The sequence below is a fragment of the Salvia splendens genome, chromosome 6 (genome assembly GCF_004379255.2).
Source record: "Salvia splendens isolate huo1 chromosome 6, SspV2, whole genome shotgun sequence".
Taxonomy (NCBI): Eukaryota; Viridiplantae; Streptophyta; class Magnoliopsida; order Lamiales; family Lamiaceae; genus Salvia; species Salvia splendens.
The window spans coordinates 28,404,589-28,424,916 of record NC_056037.1 but is presented as its reverse complement, the minus strand read 5'-3'; the positions used below and the strand labels follow the sequence as shown (position 1 = coordinate 28,424,916).

General features: G+C 39.8%; 1 protein-coding gene across 1 annotated transcript; it reads left to right on the top strand.

The window, feature by feature from the left end:
- The first annotated feature begins 4,573 nt into the window (after nucleotides 1-4,573).
- Nucleotides 4,574-7,883, top strand: LOC121806499 (cytochrome P450 81Q32-like). The gene is made up of 3 exons (XM_042206554.1): nucleotides 4,574-5,100; nucleotides 5,435-5,810; nucleotides 7,225-7,883. The coding sequence occupies exons 1-3, from the start codon at nucleotides 4,595-4,597 to the stop codon at nucleotides 7,843-7,845; spliced, it is 1,503 nt and encodes a 500-aa protein (XP_042062488.1). The 5' UTR covers nucleotides 4,574-4,594; the 3' UTR covers nucleotides 7,846-7,883.
- Nucleotides 7,884-20,328: the final 12,445 nt, after the last annotated feature.

Below are 20,328 nucleotides of genomic sequence, written 5' to 3'. Positions count from 1 at the left end.
TAAAGTGTGTCTACTGAAGAAGAGCCTTTATGGCCTTAAACAGACCAGTAGGCAATGACACAGAAAATTTGATGATTTTGTGCTAAGTAATGGTTTTGAAAGATCAAGTTATGATGAGTGTGTTTACATCAAGAAGAAAGGTGGAATTGCTGTGGCTTACTTGCTCTTATACGTTGATGACATGCTTGTAGCAGGTGCATCAAGAACTGAGGTGGAGAAGGTCAAGCATGATCTGAGTTTGGCTTTTGACATGAAGGATTTGGGTGGAGCAAGAAGGATCTTGGGCATGAATATTGTCAGGAATAGGGGAAGGATGGAAATATGGCTGAATCAAAGTGATTATATATCAAGGATATTAAAAAGATTCAGAATGGATAACTCTAAAGTGACAGCAACACCTATAGCACAACATTTCAGGTTGACTGTTGAGCAATCACCTAAGTCTGATGAAGAAAGGCTTGAGATGCAAGACATCCCTTATGCAAGTGTGGTTGGGAGTGTGATGTATGCCATGATTGGAACTAGGCCGGATGTGGCACAAGCAATTAGTTGTACCAGCAGATATATGAGTAATCATGGTAGAGAGCATTGGCAAGCACTAAAATGGATTCTCAGGTACCTAAGGGGAGCTGGAAACATGGGAATTTTATTCAATAGCACTGATTATGGGATGGAGGATGCTCTGATTGGATATTGTGACAGTGACTTTGCTGGTAGTATAGATACCAGAAAGTCCCAATCTGGATATATCTTCACTATGTATGGGGCGGCGGTTAGCTGGAAGTCAGGTTTGCAAAACGTTGTGGCTCTTTCTACCACTGAGGCTGAGTATATATCATTGACATCAGCAGTTAAAGAGAGCTCTTGGCTAAGAGGAATAGCAAATGACTTTGGAGTGCAGCAACAGGTTGTTTCCATAGGATGTGATAATAATGGTGCACTAAGTCTGGCTAAGCACCAGGTCTTCCATGAACGTAGCAAGCACATCGATGTGCGGCTACATTTTGTAAGAGAGGAAGTAGAGAATGGGAAGGTAAGGCTGTTCAAAGTGGATACAGCAGTGAATCCGGCAGACATGTTAACCAAGCCGTTGCCTAAGGAAAAGTTTGAACTTTGTTTGAGGTTGGTGGGTTTGTGTGAGCAGCAACAGTCGGATGATTCACCTAAGCAATGAAGGTGGAGATTTGTGGATGGTAATTGCTTAGCTGCAATCACTGATGCAGGTTGAAACCATGAAACGAGCTCCATCGCTGAGGAGTCTCAGGAGCCGTCGGATGTGCGACTTTTAGATCTTTTAATCCTAGCCGTAGGATTTGTTGAGTTAGTTAAAATGTTGTTAGGCGCAAGTTTAAAAGGGAATGAGAGGGAAACTTGAGTTTTGAGCGTTCTTTCCCAAAATTCAATCTGTAAAATCTTCCAAGTTTTGAATACAAGCTTCGAGAATTTTTCCATACACTTTGTCATCGTTCTCAATAAAACACATCTCCGATTCAATTCGTTACAAAAATATGTACATTAAATGATACGGTGATCATGTGTATTGCCACTACACCGTGTGACGCATGTGATAAATTCTAAATTAGAAAAATTAATCGACTTTTGTTGTGCAAGTTGTGACGCGTGTGATCATGACCTACATATTATTGAAATTGCGATATACCAATATAAAAAACAAAGAGAAGACAAAAAGTAGAGAGTCATGACTCATATCCTTTCAGAAATATACCACTAGCACGTAAATCATATTGTCGGTCTTTATATAATAATAATAATAATAATAATAATAATAATAATAATAATAATAATAATAATAATAATAATAATAATTCCTTCGACATGGGACGCGAAGGTGTTTGAAAGTGTAAACCAAATTTTTAACAACCATGTATTTTCCGATTGGGTTGGATTCAACTTTCAACTCCTGATTGGTGGTGTTCGTTCTAAAAATAAAATCAAATACGAATGCTACATATAGAATAATAAATATCACGTCAAAGAAATAATATTTACATTTGAATTGATTTAATAATATCATAATATTAAATATAGAACAATAAATATCAATTAAAAGAAATACGAATATTTAAATATAAATTGATTAATAATAGTAATATTTATAAATCAGAAAATTTAGTTAAAAACATAATATTAAATAATTATAAAATTACGATTACAAGTTTACACTTGTCTAGCTATAAAAATAGGAGAATTGCAAGTTATTATTAAGAGCATCTCCAAGGGAAGAGGTAAATAGAGAGGTACAGTCATATAACTATCATATTTACTTTTTATTTATGAAAAATCATTATCCAAGGGGAGAGGTATTTGTGAAGGTATTATATCTTTTTCCATTTTGAAGAAGTATCTTTACCTCTCCATGATTGGAGAGATAAAATCTTATTTGCCTTCTTTTCATTAAAAATCATTTTCCAATGGAAAATGTATTTGAAAAGGTATTACACTTTATGTCTTTTAATACATGTTGTACTATTATTTTATTTTTAAAAATATGATTTACCTTCCTATATGTCTTTTTCCTTTGGAGTGTGTTAGTTTTTGAAATTGTATATTTCACTTTATGAGAAGATATATAGATAATATACCTCTTTTATTTACCTTTCCTTATTGGAGATGCTCTAATATTAGCCTCATCTTTATATTTAAATATTTAATGATAATCTTGATCGACATGGGGATTTGTTGGTCAAGCTAAAGATGTTGAACTATTGAGGATCCACTTGAAAAGTCTGCGCAAGATTTTGTCCGCCGATTTTTCTACCATTAATATGGGTTTGGATCCCCTGCTGTGGCTGTTAGCACAGCAGGGGATGCTGTTCCATACATAGAATTTTTAATTGTTAAATTATAATATTAAAATATTAAGTTTGTTTATTATAAAACAAATAAATGTGTGTGTATGTGTGGCACAGCCCCTGCTGTGCACAGCAGGGGATCTTGGCCCCATTAATAGTCAGCTCAGACGAATAATATATCTATTTTTAGATTTATATTAAAACAAATTTAAATAATTTCCGTATTTGCTACGGTGATTCGTCTACAAAATAATGTCAACCTTCACTTTTTCTATTTTTGGTAAATAATTCTTATTTTCACGCGCCACAATCTATAAGCATTTTCAACTCACTTTCCTGCACAATTTTTTAAAACCCACACCGAGTCAAATGAGACTTAAATGACTGACTAAGAAATTAACTAGATCGATAGACCTACACTACATTGATTCAAGTTTCGCCCGTTAAAACTGGTATTGATAGCAAAACTAGAGCATGTGTATTGTTTCGATTCAATCTTGCATCATTCGTATTCGATCCTAATCTATTTATCTATTTATATACATATACTGGTTCAAAATTTACAGTTATTATTCATCAAACTATTCCAAATTCATTTAACTAGAGTATTATCTTATCTTTAAACTTAGTAAACAAAATTTATTGTTTATTTTATTGCATTAACTATACAAGAAATTATCACTCGCTTTTCCACAGTAATAAATGTGTTAAATTTTCATGTATTATTATACATCTGTCCATACATTTGAATTATAACTAGTAATCAAATAAATATTTCTCCACTTGCAATTTTTTACGTAAAAGTATTGTTTTGTCATTGATTACATAAAATTATTGTTTTAATTAATAAGGTAAGTGAATTATGGGGAAAAGCTAAGCTTGTTAATTGTAAAGTGCTCATATTTTCTTTACATTTTATAACCACCAACCCACCATGAAGCTTTTCAACCTTATCTTGTTTGGAATACAGAATCAAAATTCTTAGTAATTACTCAATTATATTTGGTTACAAATTCATTCCACGTCAAATAAGAGTGAGGAAAGTTTTTTGGCGTAAGGAAAGTTAAAACTTATGTGTTATCCAATTCTAATTAGTTTGAAACTTTTTTAAATGTATCCTACCAACTCTAATTAGTTTAAAGCTTTTAATTATACGCAAAAACAAATTCACATGGGCTTGACTCAGCCTAAAAAAAATATTGAATAATATATGATTAAAATTAAACTATTTTTTCTCTTTTACTCCATTAGAATTGGATCATTTTTTTAACATAATTAAATATACTAATATCTCTTTTAGTTTATTCAATCAATTATATTACTCTTTTCTACTTTATTTTAATAATGGAGTAATTTATTCTTTTATTACTTAGTTCTAGCTCTAGTTAACTCATTAATAAATTTATTCTTTAATCTTTGCGCTCAAAAAATGTCTCGACGGTAAAATAAGCAAAGACCCGTTGAATTAAGGTTGTAAATGACTGTTTTACTATCATGAAAAATTCAGTGATAGTAATAATTTATACAAAACTATATCAATCTTAAATTACTTAGAATTACTAATATAGTCCTTAATGTTAAAAATATAGAAACAGTCCGAGGATAGTTTTGGAATTTATTTGCCTCGTAGTTTTGCCCTTCAATGTGACGAATAATAAAACAAGGGGAAAACATCATACAAGAAATTAAAAAATAAATAAAAATCAAACTATGGAGTAGTAGTTAAAACAATTGCATATATACATGAATCAATGCAACTCCAAATTCAGTCCAATCAAAAAATGGAATTACCTCTTATCTTCTCCATAACTCTCACCATTCTCCTATCAATCTTTCTCATCTCCAAACGCAGCCGCCACCGCCGCCGCCTCCCGCCGAGCCCCGCCGTGGCTCTGCCCATCATCGGCCACCTCCACCTCCTCAAACAACCCCTCCACCGCACCTTCCACCGCCTCTCCCAATCCACCGGCCCCATCTTCTCCCTCAAGCTCGGCCTCCGCCGCGCCGTCGTCGTCTCCTCCCCGCCCCTGGTCGAGGAATGCTTCACCAAAAACGACGTCGTTTTGGCCAACCGCCCAAACATCATAATCGACGAGTACATCGGCTACAACCACAGCACCATGTCCGGCGCCCCCTACGGCGAGCTCTGGCGCAGCCTCCGCCGCATCGCCGCCCAGGAGGTCCTCTCCGGCGCCCGGCTCACTGCGTTTGCCGAGATCCGGCAAGACGAGGTGAAATCGATGCTGCTTAGCCTCGTCGAGAAAGAGACACTACCGCAAAAAAACTCGTTAATTACATATTTTTAATGCAATTAATGACGCTTAATTTTATTTTTTAAATTCTAAATATAACACCAACGCTTTAAAAAAACGTCTTTATTGTTGTTGTATCAAGTAAAATCAGAGAACGCAAATAAAAACTTTCTTAATTTATCCTTAATTTAAGAACGCTTTCTTCTATTGTTGCTGTCCCAAGTAAAAATTAGAGAACGCAAATGAGACTTCTTTAATTTATTTTTAATTTAAGAACCTTTCTTTTATGGTATTATTTTTGAAAATTTTCCAACATAAGTAATTGCGTCTCAATTTATGTGTACTTAAAAGATAAGTTTTTTTTTGCAGTCAGGGGTTTTCGGAGGTGGAGCTAAGGCCAAGGCTGTTGAAGCTGTCGTTTAACAACATGATGAGAATGCTGGCGGCGAAGAGGCTGGATGAGGAGAGCGAGGAGGGGCGGAGGCTGCGCCGGATAATCAACAAGGTTTTCGAGATGGCGCAGGCTTCGAATCCGCAGGATTTCTTGCCGTTTCTGCAGTGGATTGACTACGGCGGTTTCACCAAGAAAGTGGCGGCGCTTGCGGAGGAGATGGATGAGTTGTTTCAGGAGCTGGTGGATGAGCGCCGCCGCGAGAAGAGGAATAGTATGATCGGACATTTGTTGGAGCTGCAACGATCGGAGCCGGAGTTTTATTCCGATATCACTATCAAAGGACTTCTCATGGTAACACTTCTTGGTCAACTTTGTGTTCTTTCTTTATTTTTTCCTATGAAATATCTATAAAATAGGAGTCCTATTTAATTAGGCATGGACTTTTAAGGAAGGTAAAGAAAAATGGATTGAATAAGTGAAATTTGAGTCTCCCTTATATATAATATATATTAATTTTATAATAAAATATGAATGAAATAAGTTGGTACAATGTGAAACCTGTACAACTTATTTTTTGTACAACTTATTTTTTATGATAAGTGAAATACGACTTTTATTACGTCCCTTACCTTTTATGATAAGTGAAATACGACTTTTATTGTGAGACATACTGAAATAGCAAAATATGATTTTTATCGTGAGACGAGGGGAATAAAATAAAAGATGTACTAATATATCCTTTTCAGACCTACTATTAATGTACGACTTGTAATAATTTATAGTAAGATCTAACACGAAAATTAACACGAAAATTGTAAGAATCAAATTTCGTATCACAATAAAATAATGTACGACTACACATATTTTGCGTCTATGGTACTAAACGTCTCGATCTAAGACTTGTCCCTTGGCATTAGTTATTCACATTAAAATATCAATTTTATCTAAACGATGTAGTAGTCCAAATAGATTAATAAAAAGGTGAATAGGAAACTATAATATTTATTTCGAATTGAAATACTAACTCAAAACTGATTGGGGCACCGAGATACAAATAGATTGGGTTAGGTTAGATTATATAAAAAATATTCTAGTTTATGTTTTCATGTATTTTTTTGGAATTCTCATGTTTTTTTATAATTTCTAAATAGTAATAATTGGAGGGTTTCTAATTGTTTATAAATTTTTTTAAAAAATATGTAGTTCATATATATATAATCGTTGATAGTTCTATAAGGGAGTCTAGACATGCCCACGGTTCGTAAACTGGCGGTTTCGGTTTCGATAAATGTGGATCCGGAACCGAACCGTGAGGCTATTTCACGGTTCCGGTTTTGGTTCGAAAACCGGCGGTTCCGGTTCCGAACCGCCGGTTTTCCGGCGGTTTTTTACGGTTTTTCGCGGTTCCGGCTAGATTTCACTGTTTTCCGATGGTTTTTCACGGTTCCGGTTTGGAACCGTCCAGAAACGGCGATTCCGGCACGGTTTCGGTTCGTAAAATTTGGAACCGGAACCGGCCTGCTGTTCAAAATATGGCGGTTTCGGTTCAAGAAAAATGTCACGGTTCCGGTTTGGAACCGGAACCGGCGGTTACGGTTCCGCGGTTAACCACCGGAACCGAAACCTTGGGCATCTCTAAGGGTGTATATGAAATCAAAATAATAGTATAGAAATTTTCTTTATGATTTGTTCCATAGAATCTCATATTATTTCTATGTTGTCATATTATTTCTATGTTGCAATTTTAATTTGTTTATTATAACAGAGCCTACTTTTTGGTGGGACGGATACATCCGCTATCACTATAGAATGGGCAATGTCTCTTCTTCTCAACCACCCTCACATCCTTAAAAAGGCCAGAGAAGAACTTGAAACCAAAATCGGACACAACCGATTAGTAGTTGAAGAAGACCTATCCAACTTGCCCTACCTCCACAACATTATCTTGGAGACCTTCCGCCTCTTCCCGGCAGGGCCCCTGCTCGTGCCCCACGTGTCGTCCTCCGACTGCAAAGTCGGGGGATACGACATCCTGAGTGGCACTCTCGTGTTCGTCAATGCCTGGGCGATACACAGGGACCCCGCCTTGTGGCAGGACGCCGTGAGCTTCAATCCCGAGAGGTTCGAAGGGGTGGAAGCCGAAGCGCATAATCTGATGCCGTTTGGAACGGGGCGAAGGGCGTGCCCCGGGGTGGGGCTGGCCCAGCGGTTCGTGGGGCTGACGTTGGCGGCGATGGTGCAATGCTTTGAGTGGGAGAGAGTGGGTTTGGAGGAGGTGGATTTGGGGGAAGGGGATGGGCTAACTATGCCTAAGGTGGTGCCTTTGCGAGCTATGTGTAGGCCAATGGAGATCATGAACAAGTTTGTTGATGAATGTGTTCACTAAAACTCGTATATTTTGAATGAAAATGATATTGTGTTGCAGTGTTGTTTTATTGTTGTTTAAATCGCAAATGATATTGTCAATCACACAAAAACAATATCATTGTTTCTATCTTATAGAACTCTTTGTACCAACCATTTAAAGAGCAATTTTACTATTTTGGGTTGTCCACGATTTAAAGAACCATTTATTTTATTTCATTTTTAGTATGCGGATACCACATTCCATTAAAATTGGGTCTCACATTCCACTCACTCTCTCTGTTTACTTTTCTTCATAAAGTCAAATAATTTCTCAAAATCGATACCGAGTCAAAAGGGCTCTTTAAATAGTGGACCGAGGGATTATCATTTTTTCAGTCTTTGATATATTAAAATTTTATTGCAACCGTCATATCATTAACTTCAAAGGTCAAAATTTTATTAAAAAATATGTGAAATTTAAAATTGAATTATTTTACGAGAGAGAAATTGATTTCCATATATGATGAAGATGAATAACCGTAGTTGAGGTGTTATATTCAAAGGTCAAAATTGTTATTTTCATTTAAAGGCTAAGGAAAAAAGAGAAATTAATTGTATCCACTAGATCTTAAGATTATACAGTCAAAGTTGTTGTGTTGTTTGCATTGTGTTTGTTGTAGTTGGATCAACAGCTCTACCATGTTCTCTTATTTGAAACTTATCTTTTGTTGCTTGCTTTTAGTTTGTGTATGTCCAATAATTTTGAAAACCAAATCAAACTCTTTGGATTGTCTAGATAGTAGTTAAAATCGGTTCATGGTACTTGAGTTTGCACAATTTGCCTACGTGAAATATGACAATCTTACTTATTTATGCTACACTAGCCCCGTAGGTTTTCTTGATTTGATGCGTGGCCAATGCTAAGTAGCGAGGACACCGACATTTTGTGGTCATGCATAAAAACCTGACAATATACTAACCACCAACCGCGACAAATTATTTTGCCAATAATTATACGGAACAAACCCGAATCAAAATTTGAATGGTGTAAAACCTTATCATGTGAGCTTTGAATCTATAATAGATTGTAGAGTTTTATGTAGGGTTTTTTAGTGTATTCCACAATTTGTAGATTGATCCGAATGGTCTATGGTGTTGACTGTCGAACTTTATCATGTGAATTTTGGAGTCATCCACAAAAACCTTTATCATGTGAATTTTGGAGTCATCCACAATGATGAATCGGCGAATTTTTGATGATGATGAATGCTCGTAAAAATAAATTACGACACAGAGAATTTTACGTGGTTCGATTTACTGAGGTAAATCTACGTCCACGGGGAGAAATGGGGGCAGGTTTGTATTGCTTGATCTGCGAATTACAGCTTACAACACAGACTTGCTATCTGATTATTTCTCTAGAGAGATTCTAACTCCTCTCTATCAGATCTAAGTTCTATTTATATATTGAACTAAGATCGTGGCTTGCATCACCACCCTAAGTCGTGGATGTCGTGTAGGTCATGGCCTAAGATCGTGGCCTGAGTTGACGCCACGTGGTAGTGGGTGTGTTGGAAGTTGTGGAAATCCTGCATGGGTCCACTAACTCCTTGTTCGGTCGAATACTGAGACCGAACTGCTTTGGTTGCCGATCTGAGAGTAGAGCTTGATGCCGACCTGAGAGCAGAGCTTGATTGGTTGGCTTTTACCGAGCTGTAGGCTGAGGCCGAACTCTTTGGTAATGCCGAACTCCTCCGAACTCTTTGGTAATGCCGAACTCATACTCTTCCTTGGGCTTTGGGCTGATGGGCCGTCACTGCTGTTGGGCTTGTTTAGTTCGTACCCCATCACTACCCCCCCCCGAAAGACGAAGTGAATCACTTCGGCGAAGCGAGTCACTTCGGCATTCTGGATAAAGGTACGGGGGAGGCTGACGTCAGGGGACGTGCCTTGCATGTGACTGCATTAAATGCGACAGTAAAATCCGGCCGTTGAATCCTGAAAAGGTGGGATTCGAAACGGTGCGATGATTTTGAAATCTTCGCCGAATCTGATAAATATGCTCTTTCTTCCTCATTTGAACACCTTTGCTGTTGCGTCTTCTATACTCTCTCTTTCTCGAGAAATTTTCTTCCGCTTTCAAGAGCTTCTTCAGACTTTCTTCACTTTCAAAAAGTAAGAAAAATGTCTTCTTCTTCTTCTTCGGTGTCGGGTAGCGGTAGGAAAGGGGATAAGGGGTCTTCTAGCCGGAAAGAATCCGGGGAGAAGACCGTAGAGTATTTTCACAGTATCTTGAGTAAGGATACTGTGATATCCCTTCACGAGAAGTATTTTTTACCTGGGGGGAAGGCGGTGGTTCCCGACGATGATCATAGGGCTAACGACCCGCCGGAGGGTTATGCCACCGTTTACGAAGCCTGCTTAGAATGCGGGCTTCGTTTTCCTCTTCCCCCACCTTTTGTAGAGCTTCTTGATTTTTTTCAACTCCCTTTAGGTCAGGTGACTCCGAACTCTTGGAGGCACTTATCGGCTTTTGCTGCCGAACTGCGTAGGCTAGATAAGGATCTGTCTCTGAGGGCAATCCTTAATTTTTTCCAGTTTAAAAGGAAGGGATCTTGGTTTTACTTGATCCCCTTACAGCCTTTTAGGGCCTTCTGCAAAACCAAGTGGCCGAAATGGCAAAACCGTTTCTTTTTTTATAATAGGACTTCGGCTCCGGGCTTTCCTTGGAGAAGGCCGAAGTCCGTGATTCCCCATCCTCGGTTAGAACCGTTGGCCGAGCTCGAGGGCGAGCTCAATAAGATTCCTATGATTAGGAAACAGTATTCGGAAACTGAGCTCGTCAAGGGCGACCTCGTGTTCAATATCTCGTCTTCGGACGAAGAGGCCGAGGGTGAGGATTTCTCTTTATCTTTATGCTCTACTGCTTTAACGAAGAAAACTAACCTTGTTTTCTTGCTTTTTGGCAGTGTTCATGCTGAATAAGGCTATCCGAAAGTCCTCCGAGCTTGAGGAGCCGGAGAAAGAGAAGGCTACCAGCTCGGCGCCTGATGCCGAGAAGAATCCGAAGAGGCAAAAGACCTCTTCGGGTCCAAAGAAGCCGGAGTCGACTTCGGCAAGTAGGAAGGGGAAGACCCAGAAGCCCCCGAGAGCGCCCGAGAAAGACGTGGTCTTGGCGCCTCCTTCGGAGCATATCTGTGAGCCATTTTTATGGCCCACGGACTTCGCCGAGGTGAATTGTCTTCTTGATTCTTTGGCTTGGCTTCTGTCCTGTATTTTTGGTGCCCTCTGTTGACTTTTTTCCTTATCCATTTTCAGAGGAACGATATGCTCTCCAAGCTCGTCGCCGTCGAACTCTCCAAAGCGTCCAACGACTATGCTGAGATGCAGAGGAAATTGGCGGCTGCTTGTCACCGGGCCGAGCAGGCCGAGGCAAACTTTGAGAAAGCCAGAGCTGCTAGGATTTCGGCCCAGGATGAAGCTCAGTTTGCCAAAAACCAGCTCGTCATCCAGCGAGAGCAGACGAAACGGAGTGATGCTGCCGCCGTGGTTGCCCAGGGGGAGGCTCTCCGTGTTTACACGGAGAAACTCTTTTTGAGCAGCCAGTTCTCGGCTTTTGTCGGTAGTCTGGTAAGGCTAATTGCCGATAAGGGCGAGCAGGGGGCCGACGTCGTGCTGCCTCTGTACAGCCGAGAGATAGCAGCTCGGCTTCAGAATCTGCCGCTCCTTGAGGAGCTTGCTTCATCCTCGGTCCTGCTTTCTGCAGACCGAGTCCGGAGTTGTCGCGCTGATCGGGACGAGAACCTGGAGGCTATCTTTGCCTCCGTGGGACCCGTCTCACCCGCCTCGACTTACAACGGAGAGGGTGAGGCCGAGCCGCTGGAGCGGGAGGCCGAAGTCGAGCGGGCCGGGCATCCGGAGAAGGAAGCCGACCAGGAGACGCAGCAGATCGGCTACGGTGGCGCCGAGCAGGCTGGGGAGAGCAAGGAGGCAGAGGCTGAAGCTGAAGCAGATAAGGAGAAGGAAGCTGAACCTCACCGAGAAGGTGGAGACGAAGCTAGCGAAGTATGATTTCGTCTCCCTTCTCTTAGTTTAGTTTCTTCCTTTATGTAAAATGGCCTTGAAGCCCTCCTTGTATAGAAAATTTTTTTTTTCTTATGAATGAAAAAATTCTTCTTTCTTCTCTTGTGTCTTCGTATAGCCTTTCGTACTCTCTTACTCCTGTTGTGGTTTACTACCTGCTCGGTAGGCTGAAATGCCGAACTGACGTAGCTGCTTTGTATTCTTAACTCTCAAGGAGCTGGAGGTACTTCACTGGAAGCGGCTGTACTCTTCGGCTTTAGACGAAGCTGAGAAAAGAGCTATAGCCGATCAGACGAAGAATGACGAGCTTCTGGCTCGTTTAGTGAAGCTGGATGCCGATAATAAGGACTTAGAGTCCGATAAGAATGATCTGGAGGCCGAGCTGAATACGACCATTGCTGAGAGGACTGCGTACGAGGATTACATCCGTGTGCGCGGGGGAATGACCATATCAGATGTTCAGAGTCGAGTTGACGAACTGTGGGAGGAATATAATGTACTCCGGAGGAACAATGCGCTGGAGAGCTCGGCTTGCCAACAAGTCGTGACATCATTGCGGCGCTGGGCTTCTCGGTACAACATTGTTCTTTCTCGGCGCCCCTCCATAGAAAGATTCCTTCGGCATATCGTGCCAACAGATGCTCGTCGAACATCAAGCATTCATAATTACTATAATCGCTACGTGTCCAATTTACTTGCTCTAGAGAGAACTATTATTATTTAAAAATAAAATTAATCTCGCCCGTAAAAAAAAAAATATGTTTTAAAAAAACAATGCAATACCAGGAATCTAAATATAATAAGAATCTAAATTGCTTTTTGACTTTCTATTTAGTTACATCCAACTTAAATATTGAAAACGCTTAAAATGTTTATATAGTTTAAGCAACCTATATGGTACTACTAATTATGTGGTAGTGCTAATCTATATTTATTCCGAGTGAACGACTTCAAAAGTTCTTAGCATTTCGGTTTGTGACACGGTAGGTCCCTAACAAAAACAAAATAGTGTCAGAGGACCCTAACGTTAAATATAATCACGAATCATATTTTTTTCGGATCAAAATACCCTCAGGCCCTAAAAGGGCATTTTTGTCACTCCATTATATTGTTGACATGTGATTTCTGTCACATTTTTGTCAGCAACTTCTTATGTAGTTTTCCAATAAATTCTAGTACTTCATACGTAATTAATTTTTTTTCATTATTTACACTCTCTAATTTTTTTATAATATACATATTTATCATTATATGCATTAATTAATATGAAAATAATAAAATGAGACCCTTTCTTCCTTATAAAACTCATTTTCAAGTATTTTTCGATGTTTTCTATTTCCACTAATTTTTATTTATTTTTTACCTTGATTGATCGATCGATTTTATTTATTATGATAGTATCCCAATTTTGCAGTATTAATTTATAAATTTACGTTGTCTTATTTCAGATACTTTAATAAAAAAATGTACAAGGATTAAATAGCTAACGTCACATGATTTAATATTTTCAAAATATTACTCATGTTTCAATTTTATCACGAATGACAAAAACTATGCAAATTTATATATAAAGATTGAATATTCATATGATGTTAAAAATTTCAGTTTGAGCTAATTTAAATTTCTTAATAAAATATTAATAAATATAAATCATCTTAAAATTAGGCTTACATTAACAAATTAGTTCGATGATGTATAATGAAAAAATATTTTAAATGTCAGTGTTTCAAGAAAATAATAATGTATCATTTAATTAAATATGAAATATTTTTTATTCTGTGTATTATTGATTCAGATTTTATTTCATAAATAACTTCATATTTCCATATGTTTATTGTTTCTCAATGAATTTCCTATATGATATAACTAGAAACAGAGGAATATAAGAAGTTTTTTGTGTACAAATATTGACAAAACTTTAATCACGTATGAAATATCAGAATTTATTAGGATATCACATAAGAAGTTGCTGACATAAATGTGACAGAATTCATATATCAGCGAATTTAGGGATTGCCTGTCTCGACCACAACTCCCTAGTACTAGTGAGCGTAGCTATTCCGTGACTAAAAATAATCTCATAAACCATGGATTAAACATAAGTGAACAATTCAACTCAAGATAATGGTTTCGAAGGCGAACGGGTACATAGTCAAAATAAAATCAGAGTATCAAGACCAAATTCATAAGTTCCTAGAACATAATTCTATTACAGCGGAAGGTTCCAAGATAAAATAGTATGTATGAAGACATACTACTTTGGGCTACCTAACTACTTATTAGCGGTCACTTCCCAACACCTTTGCCTCCTCGTCCACGTTCAACCTGCACGTTAGAAAAGAAACATGCAGGGCTGAGTACTTGATATACCCAGTGAGCATAGTGCCAAAATAAGTTCCATTTAATTTGTCAGCCACAGTTGAGTGAACACAGAGTTTTTATTTAAAAAGGCCCAGAGTCACTAAATTTCTTTCATTTCATAAAATTGATTGTGCAATCCCATAAACATAAATACCATATCTGAACATATGTGAACCGAGAATGTGGCCACATTCCACGACGGTCACTGGACCGGCCAACTCGAAAGCTAGCACACGATCCCCATATGTGCACAATAGTCCGAGTAGGGTTTGCGACTCTACTGGGACCCGAATTCGATTTAACATGATTGGCATAGCCAAGTAGATAGGTAATCGTAAAAGCAAAACATGACATGACAAACATGTTTAGGAAAAGATTCACATTTTCATATTAAAAACATGTTTTGAAAAGAATGCCCACGTGATGTGCTTATCTTCAATTAATAAGTCTCGTGTAGGCCTCACTTTGCTCTCGAGCAAAATTGCCTTTAACATTCAATAGCGTAGCACACTCATTAGTACTTTGAATTAATTCTCTTGAGAAAAGAATGCATGCGTCATATTAGATCGCACCTATATCTTAGTCTCGGTTCATAGGATCTGAAGTCCCCTCTCGACTTTACTAAGTTGTAGGGTTTAATTATTTACTTTAATTAAATTCAGAGAGATTCTATTCTCTGTAACACCATTATTTGGGTACTTATTTAATAGAGATCTTGGAAATCCCTTCTATTTCTTTCTTTGAATTTCTTAAGGCCGCCTGAGGCATCACGGGGAGATGCCGGTCAGCTTTGACGTTCCCAAATTCAACATTTCTCAACCTCGCTAATTTAGTTAATTACTCGGGAATTAGTTCAATGAACTTTCGAGCTCCAAGCTCCTTTCATAATTAATTTTAGCCCAAAGTAAGTTAATAATTAGTAAGGCCGATAATTAATTAAAAGGGGGGTCAGCCCACTTATTCCTCCAATTCATCTCATACTAACATAAACATTACACGGCTAGTTTAATAAATTGGGTAGCCCAATTCATTTAAATTCTTGCCCATGGTAAAATTGGCTGTCCAATTAAATAAAAGGAGTGGCTCACTACACTAATTAATTAAAGTGGCCCAAATTTCTCCTAAACCCGTCGGCCACTTCCTCCTTTTTCAATTACTCTCTCTCTCTCACCTCCTCTTCCTTTTCACAAATTGAGGTCAACCAGCAGCGGCGGCCCCTCCATTCCTCTCACTGTTTCTCTCTCTTCGGCGAACACCGCCGCTCACGCCTCGTCCCGATGACTTCGCACCCGGCGTGATTCTCCCCCTCCATAGATCGGGCTCCTCTCTGAAGTCACTCTCTTTTTCCCTTTTCATTCACTGCCAAAACACCATTTCACTTGCACCGCCGCGTATACTCCCTCCTCACGCCTCTCTCTCTCTCTCTCTCTCTCTCTCTTCGGTGGAGTTACGGTGGAGCTCCGACGCTGCGTCGTTTCGTCGCGGGGCAGCCTCTCTTAGTGGAGCCTTCGCGGCAGCCTCGAGGCCCCGTCGTCAATCGATCACCGCCGCAGTTCACGCACAAGCTAAGTCCCCTTCCCCTTGTTTCCCCTATGTTTGTTCTATTACGAATCTAGTTCTTGGCAGTGGTGTGACTATCCTCTCATTTGGGACTCGTATCTTTGTTACATGGTTAAGTCCCCGCTGTTTGATTCAAGTAGCCTATGTTGCTATGTGTTTCACGTTTTTGTTGAACAAAGTCTATTGATGTGCCCTCTCTTCTTCCCGTGGACGTAGATTTACCTCAGTAAATCGAACCACGTAATTTCCCGTGTTGTGATCATTTATTACTTGCATTTATTCCCATCAAACGGTGGCATAACCCTCCGGCGGCGAGTTAGCCCTATGAATGTCGTCGGGAATCACCACTAACCCCCCAGGAAGAAAATATTTTCGGTGTAAGGATATCACAGTATCCTTACTCAAAATGCTGTGAAAATATTCTACCGTCTTCTCCCCGGACCTTTTCCGGCCAGAAGACCCCTCACCCCCCTTCCTACCACTACCTGATTCAGAAACAGATTCAGAAGAAGAAGACATGATTCTTACTCTTTAATGGTCGAAAGTCTCTGAAGAAATTCTTGAAGAAGCGGAAGAAAATTTTACGAAAAAGAGAGAGAATACAGAAGAAATAATCGCAAAAGTATTCCAATGATGAAGAGAGGAAATATTTATCAGATTTGCAAAGGCATTTCAAATTCGTCACACCGTTTCAAATCCCACTTTTTCTGGATTCTCTGGCCGGATTTGCTGTCGCATTTAATGCGGACACGTGCAGAGCACGTCCCCTGACGTTAGCCTCCCCCTTACACTTATCTAAAATGCCGAAGTGATTCACTTCGCTTTTCGGGGGGGTGGTGATGGGATACGAACTAAGCAACTAAACCCTAATTGCGAGCCCAATAGCAGTGACGGCCCATCAGCCCAAAACCCAAGAAAGAGTATCAGTTCGGCACAACCAAAGAGTTCGGTCACAGCCTATAGCTCGGTAAAAGCCGACCAATCGAGCTCAACTCTCAGATCGGCAAAAGCTGATCGGCGAAGTTCAGCAGTTCGGTCTCAACCAAAGAGTTCGGTCACAGCCTATAGCTCGGTAAAAGCCGACCAATCGAGCTCAACTCTCAGATCGGCAAAGTTCAGCAGTTCGGTCTCAGTATTCGACCGAACAAGGAGATAGTGGACCAATGCAGGATCCCCACGACCTCCATTACACCCACGATCTATTTAGTGGTATTAAGCAGTTATCAACCCCACTACCAGGGCTGCAAACCACGATCTTAGTTCGAATGTATAAATAGAACTTAGATCAGATAGACCAGGGTTAAGCTCTCTAGATCCTGAATCTTATAGCAAATCAGTATTGTAATCTGTAATCGAGACCAAGCAATACAAATTTGCCCTCTCTTCTTCCCGTGGACGTAGATTTACCTCAATAAATCGAACCACGTAATTTCCCGTGTTGTGATCATTTATTACTTGCATTTATTCCCATCAAAAATTCGCCACATCATCATTGCCCTACATGATGCAAAGGTGTGGGGTTGTGATGTTACCTGTTGTGGTGAAGGAAAGCTTCCTGTGCTGTAACTCTATATGATACTTAAGCTCTCCACTCTAAATCTTGCAATGTTGCTTAATTTTTGTGGTGTGTGGGAGGGGAATTTGACGAGTATGAAGGGGTTTTTATAGGCGAGAGTGTGTACTCGTGAGGCTTTAATTGGGGCAGTTGTATTCCTTGTTTTCTTCCTGCTACAAATCCTTTAGGATTCTGCAGCAAATTGTAACTGAAATTTGGTGATGTACTAGGAATAGGGACTCTTGTAATTATGCTATTTGTTGGTATTGTAGAGGGTACCTGTTGGTTTCTGGGATTACAAGAGATAACAGTAGGGCGTAATACAACCCAAAAGAAGGAATATAATTAGAAAACTGAACTGAAATTACAACTGAAAATTGAAACAACTAAACCGTGAAGTTTGATAGCCGAGTCGAGGAGGCCTCTTCCCGCAAGACGAGATACGCCCCGGTAGTGCTCTCGGTTTGGCGTGTCGTCCCCAAAGGTAAAACAGCTACGTCTCTGGTGAAGCAGCACCGCTATCAGCAGAGCTCCGGCGAACTGGATGGAGGAGAGGGCAGAGCTTCGACAGAAAGACAATGCAGAGAGGGAGAGAGTTTATGATGCAAATGCTTGTGAATGTTGTGCAGAGATGCATGGAATGACTAGCCTATTTATAGTCTCAGTCCACTGCTGGGGGTCAACAGCCATGATGGCTGTCATCATTGCGAGAGTGTAACCGCCTAACGTTACGACCGTTACGAGACCTTGTGGCAGGCGTGTGCCTTTCGTGTGTGGAGCGTTTGGATTTCTCACGTGGCAGCCGTGTAGGCTTTGACTGTGCCACGCTTGACAATGTGTCAAGCCACTTGGATTGCTGACTCGGCGGTGGTCTAAAAAGATTAGTAATGGTCCAGACCAAAGCCCAAAGACCACCCAAAGACCAATTGCCAAGATCCAAGTCCGAGATCGAAATCGGGACCGGTACGGGGCCCGAGACCGCGACCGCGACCGCGAGCACGGGCACGGGCACGGGCTCAGGCTCGGGCGGGCGGCTGTGGCGACGCGCGCGTGTGGGCTCTTTCACTCATCTTGGTCCACTATAATTATTAAGTAGCATAAAGTCACTTAATTTAAACACATTAAAAGATGTGTTACTTCTCCAATGTGGGATAATTAACACTAGTTAATTATTCCCTAAGCTCAAACTCCAAGCTTTAATTAAAAGCTAATTATGCCCAACTTTAATCCACTATTTCTCACTCACCAGAAATCGGATTTGAGAAAGTGAATATACTACATTTATCTACGTAAAATGTAGATCGACGCTATATCATTTAATTTCACAAAATTAAATGTCTTGTCACATTTATTATTTGGTCAAAATTCATTGACCAGGCATATTTAATCCATGATTTTTACAATCCCCCACATGAGTGGAAATAGCCGAATGCATATGCATGCAGACACAAGCTCAACCCTCGAGAGGTATATAAGCATAAGGATAAGTAGTTGTTGGCTTTGACTCCATAGTCGACCCCATCGGATACACAGGCGGCTTAGTAGCGCGATGCTTTGAACTAATCCCCCACAACGTGCACCGAGACAATGATGTTAACGCTTAAACACCTCAACCTCATCCGTTCTCACGTTTTGTGTCCATTGCGGTCTTGGACATCACTTTGGATTCATAAGTGCGTTTTATGAAGCGACCACACTTCGCACTTACATAGGTGATTCTTAGTCAAGTACATTGTCATACTTGGTCTCTTTGAGAACTCCATCTCTTTGAGATCTTTAAGAACCATTAAAAGTCATAGACTTAGCCTTTACCACTAGGCAAGTTCTCCAACACTCTATTGCTCTCTAGGGAATAGATATAGTTGAGTGTTTCTCATGAACTCTCATAGCTTAGTTGTCCCTTTGAACCAAGTTCTTGGGATCTCCAGTCATCATGGTTGGGTTACCACTATGATAATTCTTTAGTTTGTGGATTTCAAACCCATTCCCTCTAACAACTTATTCATTTGATCACGGTTTAACCCTTTGGTCAGCGGATCCGCTAGATTATCTATTGACTTCACGTAGTCAATTGTAATCACCCTTGTTGTGATCAAATGTCTCACGGTGTTATGTCGTCGACGTATATGTCGAGACTTACCATTATAGAAGCCATTGTTTGCCCTTCCAATAGCTGCTTAGCTATCGCAGTGGATCAGCACTGATGGCACTGGCTTAGACCAACATGGAATGTCTTCAAGGAAATTCTTAAGCCACTCGACTTCCTCACCCGCCTTGTCTAAGGCGATAAACTCCGATTCCATGGTTGATCGGGCTATACATGTCTGTTTTGTGGATTTCCACGATACAGCACTACCCCCAATAGTAAAGACGTATCCACTTGTTGAAAGTGAGTCTCTATTGTCGGATATCCAATTTGCATCACAGTACCCTTCAAGTACCGGGGGTATCTCGAGAAGTGTAGCCCAAGATTTTGAGTATGTTTTAAATATCTCAAAACCCTCACAAGAGCTCTCTAATGCTCTTTGCTTGGATTGCTCGTGTAACGACTCAACTTGTTCTCGGCACAAGCAATATCAGGTCGAGTGCAATTAGTTAAGTACATAATGCATCCAATGACCCGTGCATACTATTCTTGTGCAACGGGCTCGTCTTTGTTCTTGCTCAAGTGAACGTCGAGTTCAATTGGAGTCTTAACCGGCGCGCCATCATAGGCTTTGAATTTATTCAATATCTTCTCAACATAATGCGATTGTGTTAAGATGATTCCATCAGACGTTCTTAGAATCTTCATTCCAAGAATTACATCGGCTAGACCTATGTCTTTCATTTCAAAGTTTCTCTTTAACATGACCTTTGTATCGTTAATTACTTGAGTGTTGCTACCCAAGATTAACATATCATCAACGTATAGACACACTATAACATGACCGTTATTAGTGCTCTTGATGTAGACACATTTAT